Here is an 18,457-nt window from a genome sequence, read left to right as displayed (position 1 = left end):
ACTGGTTCTGATTTCTAACACGAAAGTCATTATAATGATTTTCTTCTTTCTACCTTGGGACAAAATGGAGAGAACATCTGTCTGATTTTAAAATATACTTATTATATGTAAAGTATAAACAGTGGAACAAACAGTAGAACAAAGTGTGTGACCATTCTATATTGAATAATATGTTAGACTTGGAAAAGCCCATTTAGTAGTTTTCAAAATTTGTGTGGTCTATTTGTACTTCATGGTTTTGGAGTCTCACACTGGACAGGAAGAAGTAGCAGGACAATGTGAAACTCCCAGATATATATTCCACAGAATTTGTGGCACTGTAGTGCTTTTTTAACTTTTTAAATCTATTCTAGCTAATTAATTGAAAGGGTTTTTTAGCTAAAACTTGCAGAACAGATTCCCAGACCCTATTAATTTGTCTAAAATAATGCAACAAAATGTGTATGCTATCATTTTCTCGAGTTTTCATGTAGCTAGACCATGGAACCCTATCCTATTATCCTGAGGCTTACTTAGTACACTTAGTAGGACTCTAGAGATACTTGGTTTTTATTTTGGTGCTCAAAATGTCCCACCTGCTAAATGCCCCACCCTATCACCATCACAATGTGCACATATCAACCTCAAGAGAATGAGAAAGTTTACACTTGAGGATGAATAAGGTTTTCCCTTGGAGCTTTCAATATACCTGTTAATCTCTTTGTGTTCAGAAAACAAAGCTGGTTTATAGTGTTGAGTAATCTTAGAGGCTTGAAAAGCTGTTGTGATTCATGTGGTGTGCTTTCACATTTTATTCAAAAATGCACCCCATTGCAAACATTTGAACTGGGGCTCCTTAAGTTTTGTGTAAATAGTCTGTAGTTCTTGTATTCATTGATATATTAATTTTGGAGCTTGAAAACCAATGGAGACATATTAGCAAAATGAGAAGCCTTCTGTGGGAAGCTGACATTCATAGATTAGTTCAAAATCATACAACAAGCACTAAAAAAATACATGGTGACTCTTTGTGGTTAGTTTTGCATTTGGATTTCTGGGGAATGTGGTGCTTTATGCATCATGTAGCACTCAGTGAAAGTGGAAATTCTAGTGGCTGTTAAAGCAAGTTGATAAAAATTGCCTCAGACTTCTCATACTGTAAGTCTCATTGTTACACTTTGTGACATTTGCAGGTTATCTGCTGCTGACTCGACTGTGCAGCATAAACTTGTAGATTAGCAGCACCTACCTGAGCCATTTTGGATGATACTAATCTCCATTTTAGAGAATTAATTGTCATTGTTTGCACTAGGTGGTCCAGGTTTCCTGAAAATATTCAAATAGTGCTTTAGGGTAACACAAAGATTTATATGATCCAGTTTCTAATAGATTTTGATACTAGATTCATCCATTCATTAAAATTGCATTTAGAAAAATACTTTTCCTCTCCTCCCTCAACAGGCTCTTTGGAGCAAGATCATAATGGTAGGTGCTCCTGGTTTCTCTTTGATTCTCAAGGAAACCAAGATACTGCAAATCAGGGAATGTGATTAGCTACTTGAGGATCATTTTTGAATGATATTAATTAATATGAAATAAATGCTTCATTGTCATTTAAGGGATTTTAATTGTAGTTATCATATCTGAGAGTTAGTCAGTTTTCTGAAATATTTGAGTTTAATGCCTGTTTGATATGGAAATGGCTCCACAGTGAATTTAAAGTGGGGTGAAATTAGAATTATTTCACATCTTTCTTGGTTTTAAATCTCCTGGGATAGGGTCAGCAGAAAGAACTGATAGAGGTCTGTTTATTATTTTTAGGGTATTTTTTTACTTTTTAACTTGATAATTGAATGGTTGTATATTTAGAATACATCCCTAATAAGAATTTCTTCTCTTTTCTTTCATCTTTTCTCAGGGCCATTCATAGATTTATATATTACTGGTTTAATAATGTAATTTCATTGGCTGCTCTGCTACATTTTTTTGTTGTTGAAGGCACCAGCCATGACCACTGTCAGGATCTGTAGTGAATACTCTATACGATTCTGGAGTTCATTGTATACTAAGGCCCTGACTTGCAAAAAACTATGTATGTGATATATCTTTGGGTAGCATTAATTAATTTAAATTATGCTCCAAGATGACCACAGACCAAGTTAAAGAGTGCTGAACTTAAGGTAATATTTGCTGTCTCATAGCTGGACTTTTCTGTTAAGGGTCAGCACTGTATTATTGCAAGTTACCCAGCATGTGATTGGCCTAGATGGTAGCAAAGGAAGCTTGTATCTTGATGTAAAAAGATATTTAGTTCTGCCCTGTTCTCTCTTAGAAACCAAATTTAATCTTTGCTTTGGATAACTTGATTGCAAGCTATATGAGGAATTGTTAACTGTCACATTTCTCTTGGAAGTTTAGGTGACCTTTTACAGCTTTCAAGAATGAGGTCATTATATTTTTAAAGACTGTGGTCTGAAGCTTACTTAATATTCAGAATAATACAGTGACTATAACACAAGTTCAAGGTGCTCTTAATAGCATCATACAATTACCTGGGGACTGGCAGTTTCATGTGCAGGAAACTTATATTGTTGCTCAGTTATGAAAGCGAGTGCAAGAGCAAGAAAGTTATTGCCAGGATCAACGCAATGAATTTTAGGAAAGAACATAGGAGTGCAAGGATACTGACTGTAAGTTGTGTGGGAGTAAAAGTCAATGTGGCTCAAATATTTCTCCATTGCAAATCACCCTTACTTGACTAATTGTGGGTCTATGTCTCTAACAGAGGAAGAATGTATTGAGTCAACATTAAAGAGCACCTTAGATGGAAATAGTGGATAATATAAGCCCTATTAAAGACATGTTTACCCTTATGTATCCCAAGAAGGAAAAAGAAATAAAAGGCAAAATTATTGGATAAATGAGTAAATTATTTGTGTCCTAGAGCCTATTATTTCTGAAGCATATACCTTCATGAGTTATAAAGCTGTGCTGGTTTAAAGGTGAACCAGCAGGGAAAATGAACTCACCACAAGAGAGATTATAAGTCAGAGGCTTAACTTTAACAATAATATTACAATAAATACAGTGACACAAAAGGGAAATTGCTTTTAACTCACCAAACCTAGCAGTATAACCCAGTGCCCTGGGGCACAAACCCAAAGGGGTTTGTTAGCCCTTGTGCTGAGACCCACATAGTTCCCCCCTAATACAAAGCAAAAAGAAGTGAGAAACCTGTTGGTGCAGGTGATGGCTGTAATCTAGTTGAAAGTGGTGATCTCCTCCTGTTGAGGTTCTGCTGCTGCTCTGGATCCAACAAGAGGTGCCCCAGGTCTTCTTACCCACCACTTATGTACCCTCAGGGAGCACCCAGTCCCTCCCCCTGGGCGGGACTCACACAATGGGTGATTAACTCTGGGAGCCAGGGGGTATTGTTGAACCGTTGATGGCCCATTAGCAGCCACACCGCACCCCCCCCCCCCCCCCCCCCCCCCCGCCCCCTCCCCCCTCTCCCCCCTCCCCCGCTTCCCCCCCAGGCTGGGTGTGAAGGTGCTAATGACTCCCTGGGCAGCTGCTGCTAATGGTCTGTTGTCCTTGGGGAATGAATAGAGGGGGTAGAATACACAGCTTTGATCACCCCCACACAGTGTTAACTGGTCCCACCTGCTAAACTAGGACAAAAGCCGATATTCATCTCAGAATTACTCCTTACTCTTTATCTGTTTTCCCAGAATTTAAGGGAATTTAGGGTTCTTTCTGTAAATATGCCATGTTTCTCCCATATACTCTGCTTCACTGATGGCTGAGTATATTTTTTGTGGACAGGGAGAGTTAGAATCTCAGCATAAATCTAGGAAATGGGCTTCCAAATGCCAGTTGTTTTCAGTTTATAGTTTACAGTTCTTTTCAGTTATGGTTCATATATTCCTGTTTTAATACTAATTATCCATGATAATTCAGTTCCAAATTTTCCATTTAGTAAGATGAAAATAATATTAGCATCCTAAAACTCAGAACATAAGCACTCTAAAACTTAGATATAGGCTTTATCCAGTTTCCACACAATGAATGTAATAATATGTGTTCATTTGCTTCTCAGTACCTATGAAGTTTCAGTTGTGGAATATGGAAGTTAGAAATTGTTATATGCAATATTTAGGGATTCCAAGAATGCTTTAATATTGGTGGCATAAAATTGACAACATTTACCACTCTTAATTGTTCTAGAAATTTTGTTTCTCATATATATTAAGCTACTTAAAGAGCTGATGACAAATTATTGAGAAAACAATTGCCAGTATTTTCCTGTTTGCACTTTGTCCTGTAGGTTCTTGTTCAAGAACAACATTTATTAAAATTTATTTTTTCTGAGTTGGCAAATGACTTCAAATCCTGTAAAGCTGTTCTAGGCATCAAGGAAAGTCCACCTCTCCTGTATTCTGCAAAGTTTTTCTAACATAGCTGTTATTCCTAATTTTAATATTCAGTCAGCCAGCTTTCATTAATATCAGAGAGTCTGATTTGTCCATAAACAATAAAATCTCTCTGTACATTTATTTACCATGTCCTGGAATGTACCTATGTTCAGCAGACAATTATAGAAGTTCTTCTCATATTCTTTGTTGCCTTATTTACTTTCATTGTCATCGTGCATGATTTAATTCTGATAAAAGCCCTTTTTTTTTTTACTGTATCCTCAGACTGATATTTAATGCTTTTCAATTTAATCTAGAAAGGTTAGTTGCCCCCTATAGCTTCTTGAAAGGAAGTGGAAGCTATCAAAAAAAGTGGCCAATATTTCATGGGAACAGATATCGCTAAGTAACCTGTCAGCCTATTGGCTTCTTACTGCATTCTGCTGCCTTTTGGCTTTCTTCACTCTAAAGCCAGAAAGTCATCCCAAAGGGAAATCACTCGCGTGTGCTTATTCTCCAGTACTCTACAAAATTCCTTTGCACTATCTGTGATATCTGAGGTGTTATGGGTGCATTTGATAAATGGAAACATGGATTCTTACTCTCTAATGTTACAATTTAGTCCAATTCTATTCACTTCTGATGTCTTCAGTTGAAAAATGCAACACTTTATCTGCCTCTGTGTGGCTGTCAGCAATCCACAGTGAGGTTTATCTGTTGTCTTTGGAGACACAGCTCCCATGGGAACAGCATTACTTGTACCCAACTCTAATAAAATGGAGAAACCGGCTTATTTATTAACTTTTAGTAGAATTTTCATGGAATAATTCTTAGGATGAAATTAGAAGGGCGGATAATGATACAATTTGAAAGAACACAATTCTTACAGTAAAAGATTGTCATCCTATCAATCATTTCTTTAGTGTTCTTTTATCTTTAAACAACATTTTTCAGTTGCAACTATTACTTATGGGGTGTGTCATCTTAGATTGTGTGTATACTAGTGTTTTGATTTCTAACAGTAGCACAGTTCTGCGGTGCATCCCCTGTGTCTTCCCCTTCTGTGTGTCAGAGTGGATTTCATGTGAATTCAAACTAGGTCTCAGAGGAAATTAATCCAAACCTCTATCCTGAATATTCAATAAGCACTTTCTAACCACTTACAGGGATGTAAGACCTAAATCAGGGATTGGTCCCTGAACAGCTTCCAACTACACTGTATATGAGCCAGACACGATCTAGTCCTGAATGGTATAGATTTGTAGATGAACAAGCCTCAGCACAAAGTGCTTGGTTTTGCTGAGCTGTTGCCTTTTCTTCAAATTGCTTTTTAATGTAGGGCTTAACCTTAGTAACAGAGAAAAAGATTTTAGCTTCTATGGCTCTGGGGTCATAGGCAGCCCTTCAGTGGTATTTTAGCATGGGTGTGTCATTTACTGAACAATTAAAAGTATTGACAAAATACTTGTGCACTTCTTTGGTATTAGCAAGCTTCATTTTAAGCAGCTCTACTATTCTGGATAGCCCAGAAATATCAGCAATTTCAGAATATACTAATAAAGAATAGAACTCCGGGTAATGTTTATGTCATGACAGGCTTCTCTGGCTCAAGTAAAAATGTGATTTGAAGCAAGAATATTTGCTGCAGAGGTAGATTGGATTTGAAACTGGTATTGGCTCTGATTTTTATCAGAAATATCTTCCGTCAGAGGAAATTTGTAAGTTGATTTATTTCTTGTCCAATTGAACAGGCTAAAAGATTTTCCTTGCTTTGTCTGCTTTGATCTGTATGATACTAGTTTACCTATCTTATAGCTTCATGGATACCATGAATGCTACTCTTCCTCAGCCCCAAGGACAAACTGAAAAGATGTTCAGTTATGAGGTGTCTGACCTCGGTACATTTTCTGTTCATGAACATTAGAATTAAGCCAGTGACAAAGGGTTTAGAGGAAGAAAAAATCTAATACTTCTTTATTGTCACAGAATGGCTGTGGAAAGAGGGCTTTTCAGTAATCAAGGCCACACAATCTAATTTGCAACTCATAGTATAAATTATGTGTAGATTCCTTCAGATTGTTAGAATTAACTTTAGGGATAAAGCAACTTTGATTTAATGAAAATAATTATTAAATCATTAGTTAATTAAAAAAGTGATTTAATTTTGTGTATATATAAATAATTTTATTCATACATTATCATTATTATCCTTTAAGTAATGTGCCTATTCAGGATTAAATCTGTTTGGTAAAAATGGTCAGGTTTCTCTGAGTAATTTCTCTGCTTTGCTTGCAGGTTGTATATAAAAATAATGATGTCAGGTTGGAGTTGTCTCGACTTGCCAAGCAAGGAGATCCTAAAATGAAGATTCATGGGGTTGTAGCATTTAAATGTGAGAATGTTGCAACCTTAGATCCAATCACATTTGAAACACCAGAGTCATTCATCTCTTTGCCAAAGTGGAATGCCAAGAAAACAGGCTCAATATCATTTGATTTTCGTACAACTGAGCCAAATGGCCTAATTCTTTTCAGTCATGGAAAACCAAGACACCAAAAAGATGCCAAACATCCACAGATGGTGAAGGTTGACTTTTTTGCCATTGAGATGCTTGATGGCCACCTCTACCTGCTGTTAGACATGGGATCAGGTACTATAAAAATAAAAGCCCTGCAGAAGAAAGTGAATGATGGTGAATGGTACCATGTGGATTTTCAACGGGATGGACGATCAGGTAAGTTTTTTCTTAGCATTCAGTATGATTTTTCCTGTTGTATCTGAGGGAATACTGAGTACCTATTAATTTTGCTACAATTAGAGTTGTGCATCATCTGAAAATCAAGTGCAATAGAAGAAGTCATTATTGTCAGGTACCAGAATACAGTAATTTGCTGAGAAAAATATGTTAATATTATTGGGTAATCAAGTAGTTAATCTTGCAAATAGGTATGTTGTGTACTTGAAAAACTAATCATAATCTCCCTCAATGCTTGCTTACACCAGATAGCTTTAGTAGCAAATTTCAAGAATGAAAATAAAGCATAAAAGGGATTACTGAAAGTAATCTCCAACACAGGGAATAGCTGGCCCACAGAAACAGCACAGAACTTCCAATCATGTCAGCAGGTCTCAGCATAATTAAATGATATGCTAGTGAATGGCTAACAACATATATCAGGAGAAATGGAAATAATTGCCTTGCTGCATTGTTAGTGTGATTCCTATTTTGTAGTAGTTTATTCAAAAAAGATCTCATGGAAAGGTGTAAAAATAAAGAATTCATTAACTCTTTCTAATGCTACCAAAATATAATATGGCATAAAATGCTTTTAACTGTGTTTTAGTTGTATCTGACCTTGAGTGTATATCTTGACTTAAGCAATTAATCAATATGCATTAATTGAGGGACAAATCTCTTCTATGGTATCTTTCCTGTAGTTCATGCCAGGATTAGGAGAGGAAGGAAGTGGGGAATGTAATGAGTTTGTAATTCTGTCCATCAAGGAATGTTCTGATTCATATTGGTATTCAATCTGAAGTTTATGTAGCCTCTGAAATTCAGTGTTGAAAAATACAAACTCCTCCTCTTTTGGATTTTGTGGGGACTTCCCCACTTTCTGCCTTCTGGTGACTCCTTTTCCACAACTTGAATTTACAATTTTTTTCTGAAACTTAACCCCCCAAAAGTTATTGGTTTATGACTTATTTTCTTATTACTCACAAATCAGGTTTCAGATCAAGCAAATATTAGATGCAAGTTTAAATTGAAGATTTCAGTCAAACCCATGCTGAAAATCAAATTCAATTGATCTGCCCTATGATTATGAAAAAATAATTATATTAATCCTGGGCTGTGTGGCTTCAAATTCTAATTGTAGAGAGTTTGATTTTTTTATTATATTTATGTCAGTTACTTATTTACATTTCCTGAGGTTAAAAAGCCCAACCAAATAAGAACAAACAAAAGCCAACAAAAAACCCCAAGTAAACAAGAAAATAAACCCTAATCAAGCAACAAAACACAACTTTTCAAAATCCTCAGTTGGGATGAAATATCCAGTAGTTATATTATTTATACTACAATCTTCATTTCATACTTCCTTCTTAAGTGCTTTTTCAGTAATTCATAAGAGGCAGTAAACCCCGTAATAATCATGCCTGTGGGACTCTGCTGAAAGCAAAGCTTAGTCTTGCATCCAAAGGCAATAGAACTATAAAGTAAAGAATAAATGCATAGCAATTGTTTACATTTGAAGATATGTTCTGCACTTTTATTGCTTCACAAAAAATGTAATTCACAAGTGCCATTAAGAGAGTTCAGGGCATGCTTTAATTTTTAGAACTGTTGATGGATATCAGTAAGAACATAGACTAATTTGGCAAGCAAGCAAACAAACCTGGTGTCCAGGATTGCATAATATTTTTACATAGAATTATAAATAATCAAATTAATCCATCTGATGACTTGACTGTGATCAAGATGGGTGAAATTTATTTATCCTGCCATCTTGAAAACTGGCCACAATACCTATTCACCCTAAAATATTGAACTATTACCAGAAATACTTGATAAAATATATAGTCTTATGGATTGAAAAACTGAATTTTTAGTTGCAGTCTGAACCAGACATCAAATTTTTTCTATTATTCTAATACCTACAATAATACTTCACAATAGGAGAAGTACCAATAACACTAGTAATGCTGTTATTTTTCTTAATGAGAATATTGGCTGATCAGATTTAACCAAGTAAAATAACTGTCTAGCAATTAAAATAAGAAATAACTATATTTTCCTATTTTTTTCTGATTGGATCAGGATGTTCTGATGTGTTAAGTTTAGACTAATTCTTCATGACTTATATAATCATACAATGTGAAGGATTAGAAGGAACCTTAAAGATCATCAGGTCACAATTCCTCTTGTTATAGACTAGGACACCTCCCACTAGACCAGGTTGCTCAAGATCTTATCCAGCCTGGCCTTGAACACTGACATGGTTTGGGCATCCACAGACTCTCTGGGCAACCTGTTCCAGTATGTCATCACCCTCACAGTAAAGAATTTCTTTCTAATATCCAGCCTAAATTTCCTGTCTTTCAGTTAATGCCCTTTACTCCTTATACTATCACTACAGTTCCTGATGAAGAGTCCCTCTCCAGCTTTCCTAAAGGTCCTCTTCAGAAGCTGGAATGCTGGTATGAGGTCTCCACCCAACATTCTCTTTACCAGGCTGAATAGCCCTAACTTTCTCAGCCTGACTTCATATGAGATGTGATGCAGTCCTCTTACCAACTTTGAGGCCCTCTTCTGGACTTGCTCCAACAGTTCCGTGTCCTTCTTATGTTGGAGGCACAAGAATTGTATGCAGTACTCCAGATGGGGTCTCACAAAACCAGAGTAGAGGGGGAGTATCACCTTCTCCAACTGTTGCCCATGGTGCTTTTGATGCAGCCCAGGATTTGGTTGGCTTTCTGGGCTGTGAGCACACACTGCCAGTTCATATTGAGTTTTTCATCAACCACCACCTCCTAGTCTTTCTCTGCAGGGTTACTCTCAGTCACTTCTCCACACAGCCTGTAGGTGTGGCTGAGATTGCCATGATCTAAGTGTAAAACTTTTAATTTTCCTTTGTTTAACTTTATGAGGTTCACACAGGCCCACCTCTCAACCTTGTCAAAGTCCCTCTGCATGGCATCCCTTCCCTCCAGTGTCGCAACTGCACCGCAAAGCTTGATGTCAGCAAACTTGCTGAGGGTGCCCTCAGTCCCAGAGTATTGACCCCAGTACCAACCCGTGAGGGCACCACTCGTCACTGGTCTCCACGTGGACAATGAGCCAATGACCACAACTCTGCGCAAGCAACCATCCAGGCAATTCTTTATCCACTGAGTGGTCCATCCATCAAATCCACATCTCTCCAAGTTAGAGACAAGGATGTCATGCAGTGTCAAATGCTTTTCAGAAGTCCAGGTATATGACACCAGTTGCTCTGCCCCTTTCTAGCAGTGCTGCAGCCCTGTCATAGAAGATCACCAAATGGTCAGGCATGGTTTCCCCTTTGTAAAGCCATGATGGCTGTTACCAATCACCTCTTTGTTTACCATGTGCCTTAGTATAGTTTCCCAGAGTATCTATTCCATTATCTTGTCTAGCACAAAGGTGAGACTGATTGGTATATAGTTCTCTGGATCATCCACTTCTCCTTTTTTTAAAAATGAAGGTTATATTTCCCTTTTTCCATCCACTAGGGACTTCATCTGACTGCCACAATTTCTCAAAAATATTTGATAGTGACTTAGCAATTTCATCTGCCAGCTCCCCAAAGACCTGCAGATGAATCTGATCAGGTCCCATGAATCTACACACAGTCAGGTTCTCTCCTACAGTGGGCTTAGTGTCTTCATTCTCCCAGTCCCAGGATTTGCCTTTTTTTGACTTGGGCAGCATGGCTGGAGCACTTGTCATTGAAGACTGAGGCATAGAGGTCACTGAGAGCCTCAGCCCTCCCTTTATCCATAGCATCCACATCTCCTGCTCTGTTCTGGAGAGGGCCCACATTATGCCTAGTCTTTCTTTTATTTGCAACTTATCTAAGGAAGTCCTTCCTGTCATCCTTGGTATCCCTGGTCAGACTCAATTTTAACTGGTCCTTGGCTTCCCTAACCTTATTCCTAGCTTCCTGTGCAATTTCCCTCTATTCCTCCTCATTTCCACCTTCTGAAACCTTTTTTTGCTCTGAGTTGGCTCAGCAGCTCCTTATCCATCAGTGGTGGCCTCCTGGCATTTTTGCCTGATTTCCTCCTTGTGATGCCTTGCCCCTTAGCTAGGAGGAAATGATTCTTGAATATCAGCTAGCATTCTTGGGCTCTTCGCCATGGGTCTCTATAGAATAGGTCTTTGAAGAGGCCAAAATCTGCTCTCCTGAAGTCCAAGGCAGTGAGCTTGCTGTGCACCCTTCTCACTGCCCTGAGGATCTCAAACTTCACCATCTTGTGTTCACAACTTCACCATCTCTTGAAGTTATGCATCTCATTATGTGTGTTGGTGTCTTTTTATCAGGAATAATAAAATTCACTTTACTATTCCAGGATGCTTTTTGGTTTATTTTCTCTAGTCCCAACCAAACATACAGGAAATCACATTAATATATTTACTTTTCACTTGCTTACCTTTAGAATTTTTATACAAGTTAATGAATATACCTTGTATAGAGAAAAAAGGTGCTTTTCTGAGACTTACTTTTTGCTGTTGACCACATACTTCCCTAGTTATCAAGTACAAAGGAAGAGATTCTTCTATCAATGGATAAATAGCTCAAATAAACTGTGATGATTTTTTAAAATTAAGTTTAGTGTCTTGCAACATTTTGCTTCTAGCATTCAAATCCAATATGGAGTGCTCGCCTCTGATAGTAGAATGCTGTGACATTTCTCAAGGAGCTCTGCTAATCTCTTTGACTTTCATATTAGCTCGATCAGCAAGTACTAGATTTATTTTTCATTCTTTGCTCTTTTCCAGACTCTCAGTCACAATGAGCATCCACTCTAAAATACTGACTTTGCCATTGTCTGTCTGGGACTGCAGTGGAGGAGGGGAGGGAGATGTAAGGAATGAGAACATCTTTTTAAATTGTAATTATCCGGGACCTATTCACTAGCAATTCTGCCAATCTCAGATTTTGAGAGATACAAGGAAGAGAAAAGAGATGCCTTTTCCTTTTGCTGAAGAAACCTTTGACCTATTATTCTTACAGAAGTGTTTCAGCCTATAATCCCATTCTGTTGCCTGTAAGACTTACTCTGAGTGCTACCTTACCTAAAAACCAGATCTCTGGTAAGAAGGAGCTCCCAAGATCATATTTCCCAGGGTTAAGTAAAGGAAGATTTCACACCTTCTCCACTGGTTCATCTTATGCAGCAGAGGACTTGACCTGGTTCCCATCTGCTGTGTCCTGTCATAATGAGCTGAGTTTACCCCCAGTACTCCTGAATTGTATATCCCAAGTTCCTGTGAAGGACAGTAGCTTCGTAGCTGCTTTGCATGTGCCCTATCTTGGCCATGGGCTGTATGCTGTGGTCACAGTCCTCATCACAGCTATTATTATATCCTGTTTTAGCACACAGGAGGTAAAGGGTATTTAAAATTCAAACCTTGCTCTGATTTTTCGCTGTTTCTTTATAAGCAAATGTTTTTCCAGGTGTAGGCCACATCAAGTAAGCATAAGGATCAGAATAATTGTAGTAGCTGTACTCACAATTTTCATATTTAACTGGTCAGATTTAGACAAGCTTAGAAATATGATTTAGTTTCTTATACACAGTCTTATGAAAAAGTAAATTGCTGAGATAATGAATATGATTGGAGAAGCTCATTAACTCATACCTAAGGGAAATGTTTGTCTGTTCTGCTCTTAACAGTACTGCTAATTCTGCAGAAAAAGAATGGGAAAAAACCCAAAACCCCAAACTAAATAAAAAACAATCATGAAGCAGCTTTAAAAGTCTTTGTTCACAGTGTCTCTTGTAACACGATAGAAATAGGTTTAATAACTGTTTTCTGAGACTTAAATATTGTTTAAAATTTTGTTAAACTGTTTCCTATATTCAAAGATAACCTTGGAAAGTGTTTTTTACTAAACCACCATTCATCCTCTGCAAATCAATGCACAGTGAAATCAGAGAGGAAACTTACTCTTGTCAATCTCCAGTTGTGTAGAGCAGTGTAAAACAGAATGTATCAGAATTTATTCATGGGGCATTTAAGGGCTAAGTCACTGAAATTTTGAACTAAAATTAGAATTTCAGCTTGAATATCAGAAATTATTTCTAAAGTATGTAATTAAAGCTTAACTACAATTCACGTCTCACTGTAAGTAGAGCTTTATTGATATCAGTTTATCAAATATATTGATATTATTGATATTATGTATTATGCATTGTGTAGCAGGTTCTTTCTTTTAAAAAACACTTCCACATATTACTTCTCACATGCTTTTAACCTTTTAAGAACTGTCAGATTCCCATGTTCCTGTTTCAACAAATGTTAATAGTTTGTGTCTTTTGGAGAATGGGTTTATATTGAATTTTAAGGAAAATTATTCCAAGGATCTGTTTAGTGCTTTTCATTAGCTCATAGTAAAATTGAGATGGGGTGACCTTGAGAGGTCCAATATTTTATCCCTCCAATGAAAGTAGTAATAATGTACTCCTATAAGTCTTGACAGCTTTTAACTCCAGCAGCAGACACTGTACAACCTTCACATGTAATCATTCATAATCTGAATAATTCTCCGTGCACAATAATCAATTTGTTCCATAATTTTCTTGGCACAAAATACACCACATTTTTCGCCATATGTCTTTGTGCTGGTTTAAAAGTAAACAGCAGGAGAAACAAACCCATCACAAAAGAGATTATAAGTCAGAGTTACAATTCAATAAAAATATTACAATAAATGTAATTGCACAATGAGAAAATGGTTTTAACCCACAAAATCTGTAAGTGTAACCCAGCACCCTGGGACACAAACACAATGGGGTTTGTTAGCCCCTGTGTTGAGCCCCACGTGGTTCCCTCAAGTCCAAAGTAAAGGAGGTGAAAACACCTGTTGGTACAGATGACAGTTGCAGCCCGGTCAAGAGTGGTGGTTCCAGTATGGTCCTCCTCTGGATCTGCCGAGTGGTTCCACAAGTCCCAGACCCCCCCAAGATTATATTCCCTCAGGTCCAGGTGGGACCGCCCAGTACCTCCTCCAGGGCGGGGAGTTCCACAATGAGTGATCTAACTCTGTGAGTCATGAGATATTTTTGGAATCACTGATCGCGCATTAGCAGACCTGACACCTCAGACTGGGTGTGGAGGTGCTAACGACTTCCTGGAAGGGAGTTATCACAGCTCTTATCTCACAGGTCTCTTTCACACCCAGCTCACACCCTGAGGGGTTGGGTGTGCCCTGGGCAGCTGCTGCAAATGGTCCATTGTTAACAGTTCATAGGAAATGAATAGAGGGTCTAGAATTCATAGCTTTGGTCACACCCACACAGTGATAAACTGATCCCACCTGCTGAACTAGGACAGTTTTATTCCTATAACACTTATGATTTGAATGTTATGTCAGTCTGCAGTTTAGAGACTAGGAAACATCAGCTTCTTCCTATCCTTGTATGTCATGTTCTGTAGCTGTTGAGCACTTTTATTACCATCTTCTGCAGTCTCCTTAACTGATCTACATCTTTTTCAGAGTACAAGATAAAACTTTATCAGTGCTCAGTAAAGTGGTGCAATAGACTTCTCTGTAGCCCTCAACATATTTCCCATTTTGGTCATATATGTATTACTGTTGATTTATATTGTAGACTCTTCCTGTGAAGCACTGCTCACTAATCATTTACTCTTAAAGTCAATAATTCTTGATGAAAACCATAATTTCATTAGTTTTTCTCAAATTGCTTTTCCAATACATAAACGAGTTTCTGATCTTTAAATTGCACTATGTTCTCAGGTAAAATGCTGCTGAATCAGAGCATCCACAGGTCATTGTAGGCCCCTTAAATTTATGTCCAGCTCCTGGAGATTAGAAATGCTACTTTTTTTTTAGAGGCTGAAACTAGATCAGGAATCCCCAGACTAAATAAGTCACACTGCTTGACTTTCATTCATTCCCTTTTTCTTTTTTTGAGGTTGGATAAGCTACATGCTATCAGCATTTTTTCCATTTCTTTCTTATTCTGCTAGAAATACAGACAATATTTCTTACTTTGTGTATTAAAAAACTTTGCAAGGAAGCTGCTTGTTTCCTTGCAGGCATTATTGCCTCAAGTGTTGTTCTTTTCAAAGAAATAGTACCACAAGTGATCTGGTTATGGATGGTGTTATGCTAGATAATATGCAAAGATGGAACTTAAAGGATGGTTCTTACTACAGAGATGTTACTATTTAAGGTTATAATTTTCTCTTGGGTAGCCAATGCTCTTCTGAATCTGCTGCTTCCTCATCATATCTATTGTCTCTATGTTATTTTGTAAAATGAGATGGGTCCCATTCTTTCCTCTTGTCAAAGCTGACAATTCTGCCTTGAGAAGGATCAATGTTACAGTATCTTTACAGGGAAATTTATTAATCTTTTCTTGCAGTGGCCACTTAAGGCATTCGAGTACTCCATTACAGTCTCTAGTTTCTGAGGTAGCATCTGCCATTGTCATGAGGTCCAACTTGGGATGTTTTCAGTAGAAATTAAAAAGTTTCCCTCAAGAAAGATGACAGGCTTTAAAGAAAAACAAAACAACAACAAACCCACAGGACAACAAACAAACAAAAGAAAAAATCCTCCCCAAAAGACTCACCAAGATAAAACAGCACACTCCTATCACAGCCCTGGATGCACTGTGAATCCAGAAGTGTTTATAGACTCATTGTTTGTTTTCTGTAGGCCCATATTCTATTAACTTGAATTCTACTTGTTCTTTTAGGATACTTACAAGACCCTGTAATCTTTACTGTATTTTGGAATACTTTTTCTATTTCCTCTTGTTTTTCTTGGAGTTTTTTCACCTGCACTTACAAAGCAATTAGTGGGTAAAGTTTGTGTTACCAGTCACAGATACATAAAGGGTCATTTGGATACCAAGAGCAGTGATGGCTGTATGATTGCCTGGACATGATATTAGAAGTTCAACTGGAAAGTAGGACAGCTTGGTAACTGATAGCATGCAACTCTTGGTGTCCAGGCCTGAGTTGTCTTCTAATAGCAAGACTATATCCTATCTCGATTATAGCCCTAGTTTTTGTTCTAGACAGTGTGCTATACGATATTTTGTTCAAGCTCCTGTATAACGGCCTTGGGTCATCTGAAGGTGCATTGTGACTTAGTGTAGCTCTCAACTGAAAGAATTAAATAGAGATAATTTTCAGTATTTTGATTGAGGATAATGCACACAGTATGACAGTCAGTTGGAATGTCATGGGTGTGTCCAGCAGTAAATTGAACATAGTCCAGCTGTGTAATAGAGGTGTTGTGGCCTTCTAAAACATGAAAAAGATGCACAGATGAGTTTTTTCCTATCATGTTTTTCTACCTATGGCCATTAGATGTTGTGATTGCACTAAGATTTCAGAGGACTTCTTGCAGGGCATGTTTTATGGGGTTTCATTTCTTGGCAAGTGAAAAGTTCATTTATTTAAGAAGCTGTTGCTAACTATTGGAAATAATATTTAAGCTCTCTTCCAGGTAATCCTTAATGACATAGAGAAGAAAAAATTCCTGTTTCAATACATCACTTAACTATACTTCACATTCACCAGAATGTACTGGTGATCTATGGTTCTCTTTATCATGCCCTTCTCTAAGTCTTCTGTGCTTGCAGAGCTTCTGCTTGGAACACCATGTAATGTTGCAGCTACACTGGCAGAGATTTACCAATTTTTTCCTGCGCATTGAAAGTAAACCAGAAAAGGAGTCCCAAAAGTCATCTTGAATATCTTGAAAATACAAATGTCCTTGTCCAATAGAAAACAGCATTCATGAGCTTGAGATTGGAGGCTGCAGCAAGTTAACTTGTGTGGGTGCATAAGTGGGTGCTGCCTGAACATAGGTTTAAAGCATTTGGTCCTAAATTAGACTGTACAGCAACAGATGGGAGCAAGCAACAATAGCAGTAAGAAATACTGTGAGGAAAAGTATGATTTATATTTACAGCATCTTTATTTTTTTTAAAGAGAAATGATCTATTGTCCATTAGCAATCCTTCTTGATGCCTAGAATGCTCTCTGACAAGTCATTCACAGATGTCCTTGTTTGATGCAGCTGGTTAATAAGATCAAACCTCAAAATGTTTATGCTTGCATGTCTAAGGTCAAATCTATAGCAACTGTTCCATACAAGTGCCAAGTTCTGCTTTAGGAATCTGAGCATTAACACAAATTTTTAAAGTTAGCAAAATATAATAATAATCTTATCAGTTTTAAACAGATGGAGGTTTGGAAGAAAAAGAATCTTGTTTTAATATGCCTATTTCTTACAGCTAAGACTGAAAGTTCATTTTTATATCTATGTGATTATTCAACTGACACATTTCTGATAATACATACAAGGGAAAACTAACCACATTCTCATTCTTTAAATGGCCTATAAAGATGCAAAAATGCTGTGCAAACCTTTGTTTTATCTTTTTTGATCTCTTCTTATAGTAGGGAGACTCTATGGTATCAGCCCTTCTTAAATCCATGTCTCAAGTCTCACAAGGGACTTGAACCCCAAAAAGCTTTCACAAAAGATCCAAATTCTTTAGTTATTCATTCTGCCCAGGTTGTTGAAGTTAACCTTTTGAACCAAAAAAAGAATAGAAAAAAATATAGCTTCCTGAGGAGTCCTTTGCTAAAAGAGAAGCCTAAATTTTAGGATATATCCAAGTAAGAGAATGAACTTTTTCTGACCTGCCTTTGTTTGCTTAAAGCTCACATTTTAGTATGTATGCTTAAAAAATAAATAAATAATTCTGAATTCTTATTTGTATGTGCAACTGCTACCACAGTGGAAACATTTTTGATAATCCATGTCATCTTGTGAAATCTATTTCAGGCTAACAGTGGAGACAGGGAATCATGTTAGTTTTGTATATGTATATACGATAAATTCATCATGGGAAATGTGATTCTTCAGTGTCAGTCATCATTACTACATTTTTTAACACAAGTTTGGGAGATAACCCTTACATGATGTGACTGGTATATTATAGTAATCTAGTGATCTGTATAATGTTTTGATTTATATTTTGTTTGCTTTTGCACGTACATGGAATGATAAGGAGTTACTTCTGTGAAGGTCTTCATGAAGATTTTTTTAAGTCATTTTACTTAAAAATAAAATTAAATTTGATTGACATAAGTATGTTCCATGACTTCATGTACTAAATTAATTTTTCTGCTTATTCAAATTTTAAAAATTGCATACCTCATTGTTTTTAAAAAGTATAGCCAAAACAGATCTTTGGAGTTTACAGTTTTTTCATTCAGACATTTTGTAAAAAAGTACACAATATAAGATTTAATTTTGTTTATTTAA

The 18,457-nt window shown here is 37.0% G+C and overlaps 1 protein-coding gene across 33 annotated transcripts in view; it reads left to right on the top strand.

Annotated features, from left to right (window-relative positions):
• Positions 1-18,457, top strand: part of NRXN1 (neurexin 1) — a 726,520-nt gene that overhangs the window by 289,564 nt on the left and 418,499 nt on the right. For all 33 annotated transcript variants that reach the window (XM_071580693.1, XM_071580684.1, XM_071580616.1 and 30 more), the window contains one exon: positions 6,690-7,128. In XM_071580693.1, coding sequence (XP_071436794.1) covers positions 6,690-7,128 — 439 coding nt within the window. The remainder of the gene's footprint in view (positions 1-6,689; positions 7,129-18,457) is intronic.

This window comes from Pithys albifrons, chromosome 2 (assembly GCF_047495875.1).
Source record: "Pithys albifrons albifrons isolate INPA30051 chromosome 2, PitAlb_v1, whole genome shotgun sequence".
In the NCBI taxonomy this organism is placed as follows: Eukaryota; Metazoa; Chordata; class Aves; order Passeriformes; family Thamnophilidae; genus Pithys; species Pithys albifrons.
The sequence above is the reverse complement of the archived record's forward strand: the minus strand, read 5'-3'. Positions and strand labels throughout refer to the sequence as shown.